This window comes from Gracilinanus agilis, chromosome 3 (genome assembly GCF_016433145.1).
Source record: "Gracilinanus agilis isolate LMUSP501 chromosome 3, AgileGrace, whole genome shotgun sequence".
NCBI classification, from domain to species: domain Eukaryota; kingdom Metazoa; phylum Chordata; class Mammalia; order Didelphimorphia; family Didelphidae; genus Gracilinanus; species Gracilinanus agilis.
Genome location: NC_058132.1, coordinates 109,729,874 through 109,741,209, shown reverse-complemented (window position 1 = coordinate 109,741,209; position 11,336 = coordinate 109,729,874). Strand labels below are relative to the sequence as shown.

General features: G+C 35.9%; 1 protein-coding gene across 1 annotated transcript in view; it reads left to right on the top strand.

Moving 5' to 3' along the window:
- Positions 1-856: 856 nt before the first annotated feature.
- Positions 857-11,336, top strand: part of DLG2 (discs large MAGUK scaffold protein 2) — a 1,542,336-nt gene continuing 1,531,856 nt past the window's right edge. Inside the window, exon 1 of the mRNA XM_044668933.1 lies at positions 857-958. Within this exon, the coding sequence (XP_044524868.1) occupies positions 857-958 (102 nt within the window). The remainder of the gene's footprint in view (positions 959-11,336) is intronic.

Genomic DNA, 11,336 nt, shown 5'->3' with positions numbered 1-11,336 from the left:
AACTCTAGCGCCTGCGATTTTCATCTTTCCGTATGTAGTACAGTTGGCTTTTGGTTTCATGCTGAGATCCATCTCCCCGACAGCGTTTAAAGGTCAGAGCTCCTCCAGGGCAGTGACTCAATTGATTTTGAGCCCTGTCTCCCCCACTCCCCTCCCACCTTGCTCAGGGAATCCTCTTTGGAATGCATGGAGAGGAATCAGTCTCCTTAGAGATGTGGCTTCCCGCCCCACTGGCCCCCCTCCCTGCCTTCTCTCCTAGACTCTCTTCTCCCCTCCCCTCCATGACTATGGATTGCAGCAAGTCACTGGCTTTTTACCAAATCAGGAGCTGCAGTATTTTTCTTCCGATGGAATAATTTCAGCCCACTTCAGCTCGCATGACACTCTTCTGTGATCGTGGAGAGTGGGCGGTCACATCCTTTTACATGCTAATACAGCCCCACCTACTTTTAACCCTACCCACCTCGCTTCCTTTTCTTTTTTTCTTTTTTCTTTTTTTTTTTTGCCTCCTCCAATTTCAACGTTAAAAAAAAAAGAAGGCAACCTCCTTCCCAGAAAAAAAAAAATCCCAAACTAATTTCCCAGTGTCAGGAAAAGGGACGGAGGTCCTCCGCTCAATGCTGCATCCTTGATTCATCCTCGCCACCTAGGAGAGGCGAGGAGTGGAAAGCGGAGCAGAGCCCAGCAGAGAAGAGGAGGGATGGAGTGGGACCTGGGGAGCGGTTCCAGCAAGCTTCCTCTGACCAGCAGGAAAAAAGCAGAAAGCTGCTGAGCAGCATATGCCGCCAATCCATGTGCTGTGGGAGCGTCTTGTTGTCGTCCCACTGTAACCTGTCAGTGCTGCGGCCCTGAAGGAATGTCCCCTATTGTTAAGAACCCTGACTGTTTCACACCAATGATTTGCCACTGCAAAGTTGCCTGCACCAACAACACGTTGTCGTTGATGTTTGGATGCAAGGTAGGACATGGGTTAATAATCTCTAGTCCTTGCATGCTACCTACCGTCTCGGGACTCAACGAACAATTCCTTTATGGCTCGGAGAAAGCAAAAAGCATAGGAGTCTTTCTCTTTGTATAAGAAGGGGAATGGGACTAGGGGGAACTTCATTTATATGGGACAAATTGTGATGTTTACACTGAGAGAGGACCAGAGGTGACTGGGCAGGTGGAGAGGGACCTTCCTTTTATGAACGGGAATACTAATGTCTAAATGATGGAAATTTAGCTTTACACTTAGCTAATGAGAATGGGATTCCTGATACTCTCTCATGAGCTCTAGACAGGTTACTAATTATTCTTTAACCCTGAACAAATGAGGGCTTAATCTTGCCTGGAGGTGGGGAGTGGGGGGCGTTGCTGGTGTCTGTGCTATGAATGGTGCTGAACCTGGAGACAGCAGTTTACAAAATTCGACTTTACAAAGGTTTCGGCGCTTATTTGGTTTTGGAAAGTGTTAAAATAGGCTTATTTGCTCCCCTAAATATTTTCCCTTTGAGGTTTACTAAATCAATGTGAACCCCCCACAGGGAAAACAAATCAAAAGGTGGCGCAGTTACTGGGGAAGTTTTCAGCTAATAATTGACCCACCCCGGGTACTTTTCATTCTCAAGAAAATTAGACTTATTTTTTTGCAGAGGTTTATGGAGAGATGTAGTCTGCTCTTCTGCAGACCAGAAATGTTTTATTCGACTTGCCAATCCGAGATGTTTCATCTTTTGAATATTGATACTTTGAAATGGACATTCTAATGTATTTAGTTACTGAGCCATCAATCATCCACTTAGCAGCAATGATTTTAGTGCCAATCTACACTCCCCGCCTACCCCCACCCCATGGAAGATTTCACTTTCTTTTCTGTGGAAAATGAAGGTATATGCTTCTTTCCTGTACTCTAAAAACAAACAAAAAAGCTTAAATACACATAAGGCGAAATGAGTTTAAGTTTACTTTTCTCAGTTACTTAAAATCAAAAGCTTCCATTTCCCATTAAGTGCCTCAGTTTAAAGGAAGCATTCAGGCTGAGGGACCACCTTAAATACTAACAAAAATGTAGCCTCCTCTTGTTTGACAAATCTTTAGTGCATTTATTCTGTGTGTCATAAGTGAATTTTTTAGTATTTTAAAGTTTGCAAAGTACAACTGGCTACAGATGTCAACACACTTGAGGCTCACCCCCAACCCTGTGAGGCAGGAAGCTAAGCTATTTTCATGCCCATTTTTACAGGTGAAGAAACTGAGTGAGAAAGATTAAATAATTTGTCAATGATCACACAAGAAGGTCTATACCTCATAGTCAAATTTTAGACCCAACGCTCAGAGAGCAATGGCTTTCTCTTACTTATACTTTGTAACTCTCTCTAGAAGTAATATCTATTTAATAAAAGTTAGACACATTCATCACAATGATGGAAATGAAAACGACAACCATACACACACATGAACACAGATAAAACTAATATAGCAAAGGTATAAAGATTAATTATAACTCCAATTAAGAGATGTGAGAAGACACCACCATACGATCCCTTAATAGAGGTGGAAGGTCTACAGGTGGTGTTTCACATTGTAGAAGGTTTCAGAATCTTTTCAATGTATTGATGGGTTGTGGTGTTTTGTTTTGCCTTTTTTTTTTTACATCTTCTTTTTCTTATTCTTTAAAAATATTCTGTTTTCTATATGAACTGCTTTTGGAGTAGAGTGTGAGACACAGAGGAAAATTATGATGTCATAAAATTAAAAGTATATATATATTTTAAAACTATTTGTTAACCTGAATGATTTTGGTAGTCTTGTGGTGAATAATTTGGAATATAGTGAAAAGCATGTTGGGCTTAAGTTTCAGTACTACTTCTCTTACCATCTGCCTGTTGACCTGAGTCAAATGACAACTTCCCTGGGCCTTAGTTTACTCATCTGAAAAAATAAGATTAATAAAATACATATATCTAATGTCTCTTTTAGTTCAGTTTCTATCTTCTATAGTCTGACATTTTGTTATATGATTCCAATATCCATTTCTAATACCACTTTTTAATATTCTGTCATCATATTTTGTTTAAGATTCATGTTTCACTTTTTGGTAACTTTAGAAACACTATAAATATTATGTTCCATACTGAATGAGGTTTATCTGTATAATTAGGGGATTGATTGTTATTCTAATAATTTGATTCTCTTTTTCCATTCGCTAAAGACATTACAGAGTTGTCAGAAATTGTTTTGTTAATTGTGGTCATAACTTAGTAAAGAGTTGTATGACATAGTTAATAGGTATTGAAGATCTTGGGTTTAAGAACACCTCTACTAATGATTACTTTCATGATCTTGGGAAAGAGTCTTAATTGAACCTCTCAACTTACTTGTAAAGTGACAAGGTTAGTTAGATTATACACTCTCTTACCAACATATTAGTGTCATATTTCTTTGCAGTGGTCTGACATTTTGCCATTAGGGTTTTAAGGACCACATTTTTGGATAATCATTTATAAACTGAAACTTATCTAGTATCTAGCCAGTGTGATTAGGGCTGTAAAAATCATGACATTTAGATTTGTTTATTTAGTTTAGTTTAGTTTTTTTTATTTTTTTTTTGGACCTAAAGGTGTTTGGTTAGCTTGGAGAAGAGATTGTTGGGAAAATATAATTTCTGTCTTGAAAATCTGAGGAGTATTCAGGTGGAAAAGAGATTAGATTAATTTTGTTCTCCCTAAAAGCAACCACAGGACTAGTATCAATGGGTGCATATCAAAGAGAACTGGGCCTTAATGCAATAGAAAATATGCCATAAAGATTAGTAATATTAAAAATGGAATGAGCCATCTTATTAAGTAATATGCCTTAAGACATTGTAGGTACTGAAGAGTAAATTTGATGATGATGTATTGGAAAATTTAGAAAATACTGATTTTGTACTAAATGGCAGAAGGAATCAGGGGTTAAGTGGGAAGAGCAATAAATTTTGGAGTGAGAAGATCTGAATTCAAATTCTCCCATTATCCATTGTTTTATTTCTGTCTTTAAGTAAGTCAGTTAACCTCTCTGGGCCTCAGTAATCTATCTCCTCTATCAGTGAATTAAATCTAAATGACCTTTGAATTCATGATCCTATTAATCATATTGTCTCATAACAGGAGGAGATCTCAGAGGCCCTCTACATCAACCTGTATCTTACTAAAAGTCTCTGAAGACTGAAAATCCAAACTGCATATATTGATCAATTTTGAGATTCTCTAATTATATATGTAAACCACACCAATAAATGGAAACTGTTCCTTCTATACTTCTCCCATGAATATAATGCTATATTACACATGAGCAACAACTGCAGGTTAATATCCATTCCAACAAATGTTTAAAAACTATTTCAAATTATTAAGTGATAATTAGAAAAAGTGAATTATTAGACAAGGGAAATTAAATACAAATCACCAATCTAGTAAGATAGGCCAATGGCCTAGGGAATGGTGTCTAATTTGCATTCATGCCTTTGAGCATATTTTCAAAGAGGGTTCTTTGATGGCCTTAAGCATTCTTGTGATTTTTAGATCCTTTTAGGAAAAATTTACATATTTTAACTTTATGGTTTTAAAAATAAAACTTTATATTAAGCATTTTTTGCTTTCTCATTTAGTTTTTTTAAGATGCTTTTTAAAGAAAGGATATTGCATATAATTCAGATTTGAAAAATAAAATAAGTTGAGAGGTTGAATGACAGTAAAAAATGCAGCACAGATATATAAGAATAATTCAATAATTTTTAGTTGATGTGTGTATGTTCTGCCTTTATGATCTTTCAGAAATTCCATTTTGTGTATTATAATTACAAATGTTACATTGAAATAAAACATAATCTAATTTTGGGAGACATTTTGGTATGGGATTTAGTTGTTAATGATGCTAGATTTTAATACCAGTAATTCCACTAACTACCCTCCTCATCTTGAGTGGGTCCATTAGCTTTCCTATAATATAGTTTCGTCATCTGTAAATTGAAGTAAGAATGAATGACCTCGGAGGTCCTTGCTCTAACTCTGATTCCTGATAGGTGGTTTATTTAGTTTATTTAAATATCTATAGTGAACAGGGGCTTACAACTTCTTTGAACAGTCTTTTAGCCTTTTTTATATTGAAATACTCTGTATTACAGTAATACTTCTGTTAATGAGAAAGACATAAAATATTGATTTAGATAAAAAGTAAATACCATGCTTTGATTGAAGAATCTTTGAGCAATTTTACAAGCAGCATTAAGGTGGATCCATAAGTTTTGTGAATTATGTCTCTCCCCCAGAATTTGTAATAGTTTTTTTTCATGTATTAGATGCTTAATAAATGTATACAGAAATGTCTAGCTTTGATTAATTTGTGGCCAAGGCACCAGAGGTTTGGAGAAATTAAGAAATCCTAGTGCTGTCCAATGTCTAAGTGCTGAAAAACTTTGTTCAGACAAGGCTTTCCCTCAGAGAGGATAAAAAGAACAACTCAGGATTTTGAGAGGAGAGGAGACCAATAGCCTACTTTGCCTGGAGAAGAAAGCAGTGTATGACCCTTCCTTCCCCTTTATCTTGTCTCTACCCTCCTTATCTTTTCTTTTCTTTTTTTATTTAAAAATTTTTATTTAATTATTTGGTTTAGAATATTTTTTTCATGGTTACATGATTTATGCTCTTTCCCTTCCTTCCTCCCACCCCCCTCTTCCTTATTTTTCCCTCCCTACCTTTCCTCATATTGAGAAACAATTTGGGCTAAAGGAAAGAGCTTTGAACTAGATTGCTGAGTCCTGTGTGGTTAGTCCCTAGTTTGCCACTTGCATTGCATAATCTCCCTCAGCGTTGGTTATTTTATCTATAAACTGTGATAATACTAGTGATGGCATAATGTGCTGGACTTTGAATTAAGACACCTAGGTTTAAATCCCACTTTTGATCCTTATTAGATCAGTGATTAGATCCTTATTAGATTAGTGATATTAGCCAAGGAATTTTAACCTCTATGCACTTCAGACAATTCCTTAGGTTTTAGCTAGTAAGTCATAGGGACATTTTAATCTGTGCTAGTGGGGGAAGTTCCTTGAATATAATCACAGCTCCTGGACACATATGTGTAATACTTGCATGCCCCATTTCATAGGGTTGTTGTAAGGACATCGATTTGTAAGCCATATGGTGATATGTAAAATGAGTTGCAGTTGTATATTACAGTTCTTTCTGTGAATTAAAATCTGTTGAATTGAACTCCATGTCCATTGGTCCTAATTCTACTCTATGGAGCCACAGAGTATCTTTATAATCTGTAATTGTTTCTTTAGTAACGAGTATCTTTTTGTATATCCATGTCAGCTGGCAATAGATATCCACACTTAAAATAATCTCTGATAACTAGTTACCAATGGATAAGTATCTTATTACTCCAGTGTGACCAATTTAAAGTATGCTTCTAGGTTCTTAGAGGCATTTGCCACTTGTCACTATGAGTCAAGGGCTTCCACTGGCATGCTTCATTTGAGAATAGTCAGTATATAAAAATCCAGACTTAAAAAATGGATGCATTGGAGAGAAAATTATTGTTTTTCCAAGGAGATTCTTTTCTTTGTTGTATCACTGCTTAGCACTGGAGAAATAACTCAAGGATAGAAGTATAAAAAGGAACTAACAAATCTGAAAAGTTACTAGGGTATAGACCAACTTCAGCTGCTTTTTAGATAAAATTCCATTATTAGAGATGTGATAGTTCCACTATCCTCTGCCCTGTTAAGACAATTACTGGAGCACTGTATTCAATTCTGAGGAGCCCACATTAGCAATGACAGTGATAAGTTAGAAAAGTTAGAGTATGTTTCATGGAGAATAAATAGAATAATGAGAGAATTAGAGACCATCTCAATAAGGATTGATTGAAGAAACCGGGAATGTTTTTCCTGGAGCATATATGGCTCAGGGGAGATGTGATAATTAGAATTAACATTTGATGGCCCAAGTGAGCAGAACTAGGTGTGATAGAAGTGAAACTAAGTGGAAAATAGAGGACTGATGGGAGAAAAAGACATTCATAACATTTGTCCAAAAGTTAAATGGGCTGCCTTGTGAGAAAAGGTAGATTTCTTTTGTTTTTTAGCCTCACATGTGTTGTTTGTCCTGATAGAATGTATCCTCCTTGAGAGTCTGAAGTCTTTCATTTCTACCTTCTAACAGTAACTGATGTTAACTGAGAGATTTTTTTTTCCAGGAATGAATCAGATTAGATTGCCATTGAATGTAATTCTGATTTGTTTTGTAAACTCAGGGAAAGTGAAGCAATATGGTGGAATTTGACACAATGAATAGGGTGTTGGATTTGAGCTCAGCAAAATCCTTCCTCAGATAGTGAATCCTTCCTCAGACATTTACTAGCTATTAGTTTGGGCAAAGTCACTTAAAATATCAAGCTCAGTTTCCTCTCCTCTAATGAGGGGCAAATATTAGCAACTATCTCACAGGGTTTTTATGAGGATTAAATGAGATTACATATGTAGACTACTGTATAAATGCAACTCTTTTGGTAATTAAATTGGAAACAGATTTCATCTATGTGTATCTATATATCTATGTTTATCTACATATATGTCTATATCTATCTTATCTATCTACCTATCTATCTGTCTGTCTTTCTGTCTCTCTCTCTCTCTCTCTCTCTCTCTCTCTCTCTCTCTCTCTCTCTAGCCAGCTAGGTGGTACATTGTATAGCGTACAGCACCTGAATAAAGGAAGTCGAGTTCAAATGTGGCATCAGATATTTACTAGCTATGTGGCCCTAGGTAAATCACTTAACTGCACTTAAATGTTTCTGTTTGGGAATAATAAATAGCACCTATTTCTCATGATTGTTGTGAGGATAAAATAAGATTAGTTTTGTATAGCATATTGCAAACCTGAAATTGTTATATAATATATACATGTATGTATATGTAAATACATGTGTATATGAACATAACTATACATATTTAACAATAGTTAATTATCTGGATATATGTGAAAAATGTTAATTATAAATCTTTTAAAATAGAACAAACCAGCTACTTAGTTCCTCTTCACTGAAGGTTTTCAATCAGAGCCTAGATAAATAGATTTTCTGGTGTAGTGAAAGCACTGGATTTGTAGTCAAAAAACTTTGAGTTCAAATCCTGTATTTACTACTTAGTGACCAAGAGACCATATATTCTCTGTCCATCTGTTTTCTGGATTGTAAATGAAAGTTGCTAGACTGGATTTTCTCAAATGAACTTTCCAGCTCCATGTTTTTCAATTTTTCAATGGAATCCCTATTTATGTATAGGTTGAACTAAATGACCTTTAGATCCCATCTTACTTTGATATTCTTTGAAACTGTGGCATCAGCCTTAGTTTCCCAGATTGGTAATTCTGGTAATGTTCTTTTTAGGGATAAATTCATGTGTTTCAGTTTCTCAATCTATAAAATAATGCCTCACCCATGTGGCCTGGGAAGTAAAGTTTAGAGAACTGAACAGTGAAATAAAGCCAGTAGAATATAATGGCAGACTGAATTGGGGTGGGAATAGAAAATGAGAAGTGAATTTGAGAGGCACGACTGACAGGCCTTGCAGATTGGTTGTAGAGAAAGACTAGATAGATAGACTGATGTGGTAGAAAGAACACTGGCTTATAACTGGAGGAAGGGAATCAGAAGTTATTGAGCACCTACCATGTGCTAAGTTACAATGCTAAGGGCTTTACAAATATTGTCTCATTTGATTTTCACAATACCACAGTGGAATAAGATGAACCTGGATTCAAATCTTGCGTCTGCCTCTTACTATTTGTTTGACCTGGGCAAGTCATTTAATAATTAGTCAATAAGCATTCCTAAGTGTCAACTCTGTGCCAGGCATTGTGCTATAAATTAGGAATAGAACTGCAAATAATGTTACAGAACCTTATTTTCCTCATTTATAAAATAAAGATAAAAAACTTTAGAAATATTATATAATCACTATAGTCTCTTTCATTTCCTATGATCTCTTTTATGTGTTTAGTCATGAACTTTTCTCCATCTATGGTGCTTTGCTCATCTATTTTTTTTAATGTGATGTTATTCTTATTGTCACTGTTTGTATTCAGTTGTTTCAATTGCGTCTGACTCTTCCTGACCCCATTTGTGGTTTTCTTGGCAGAGATACTGGAATGGTTTGCCACTTCCTTTTCTAGCTCATTTTACAGATGAGGAAAGTGAGGCAAACAGGATTATATGACTTGTCCAGGATCATATACCTAGTAAGTTTCTAAAGTCAGATTTGAACTCAGTAAGATGAGTCTTCCTGACTTTCAGGTCCAGTGCTCTATCTATTTTGCCATCTCATTCCCTTTTAGATTTAGGTTATGTATCCAAATCCCTAATCTCAAAGAGTTTATATTCTTGTATGGAAGAGATAGCCTTTTTAAAATAATAGAATAATAGAGAAAAAACTATTTCATCAGTAAAATAATAGAGGCGGATTAGATGACCTCTTAGGTCCCTTCCAGCTCCAGAGCTATAATTATCTATGGAGGCAGAAGAGTCAAAGAAGATTTTAAGCTTGCAATTTTTGAATCCAAGGAGAATACATAAAGCAACTTAGAAATTGGGAAGGAAAATAAACTTTCAGGGTTGGGGCAGGATGCTGGAGAGCAATTAATTGCCATAGGTTGCCTTAAAAAAGCCCTTTAAAATAACTTGTTTGGTCCAGATAGCATTCTTGTGAAGTAGGTATTTAAGGCACTGTTATCCTTTATTTTAGAGAGGACAAAAACCAAAACTGAGAAAGTTTGAGTGACTTGCCTATCATGACACAATTAGGAATCAGAGGTGGGATTCAAACCTGCAGCTCATCTGATTTCAAGCACAACAATTGGCTATGAGATGGTAGGATCCCAATAGAAATGTCCTGAGACAGTTGTGATGATATGGGAACAGGGTTAAATACCAATGTTCAAGATACCAATTTGAGAGATATTTCTCTAGAGAGGACAATAGAAGCCATGGTGGCAGATCAATTGATCTTGTCTGAGAATAATGAATATGGACAGTGAAAAGCAGAGAGACTAGGAAAGAGTCTTCTGTGCCTAGTTAAAAGTGAATATTTCTAGAAATCTCAGAATCCAAAATTTTAAATGTGATACCTGTGGTTATTTTTATAGATGTATAAACAAATTAAAAGTGATTCTGAATAGGCATTCAGGCTTTGGAGTATATGTCTGCATATTTTGAGGTTTACCTATCATTTATGGAATCTATCTTAACCTATTAACACCATATCAGAGTGTGTTCTCAACACAGACTGCAATGGCTAGAAGTTTATATAATTTGTAGTTAAGGAAAAAAAAACTAGATTAAACCTGACCTGGAAAATGAAAATGAAAAATGAGCTAATGAGCAAAATCAGTGCAGAATGTCCCTAGCAAGCAGGCCAGGCAAAACTATGTAGTTGAGTCGCTTCAAACATTCACCTCTTCCCATCCCCACCCTGTAAGAAGAAAAATAACTGTTGAGTCTACAGAATTCAAGAATGTGATATGTCCCAGACTTTCTTGAATTGCTTATAAAGCCTTTTTGCAATGAGCTTATTTAGAGAGATTGAGGATAAGCCCAGAAGGTCACCTGCTTAATAATGACAGCTCCGTTTCTATATCAGCTTAAGACTTACAAAGCACTTTCTTCACTTCAGCTCTGGGGAGGCAGATAATGCAAGTATAAATACCCCCAATTTATAGATGAGAAAACTAAGGCTCAGAAGTATGTTCTTCCAAGATTCCATAGATATTTATTGTCAAATCTCAAATGTGAGCCAAAGCCTATTACTTGTAAGGCCAGAAATCTTTTCATTATTAATACCTTTCAGATAAGACTTTTTTCATTTATTATGTTGTATGTATGTATTTAGGTGACAGAATGGATATTGTTTTACTCTTGGATGTGAGAAGACTTGAGTTCAAATCTTCCCTCAGATACTGCCCAGCTGTATGATTCTGAGCAAGTTACTCTGAGCCTGAGTTTTTTCATCAGCAAAATTGAAGACAATAGTAAGACCCACCTCACAGGGTTTTTTTAAGGATCAAATGAGATAACATCTGTAAAGGGCTTTCAGAAGCCTCTGATCACTATCCACATGCTAGATGATGTTATTTCCTTTTAACAACTTGCCTTTTAAATTACCTGATTTAAACCTCTGCGGCACAGAACTTAGCATGTGTATTAAGTAAGGGAGTTATATAGGCATTTAGAAATAAAACAGCTGAGAACCTGCAATAATAGCCACTTCTGCCCCTTGCCTGGCAGACAAAGTACAGACACTAGTCTGGCATTCA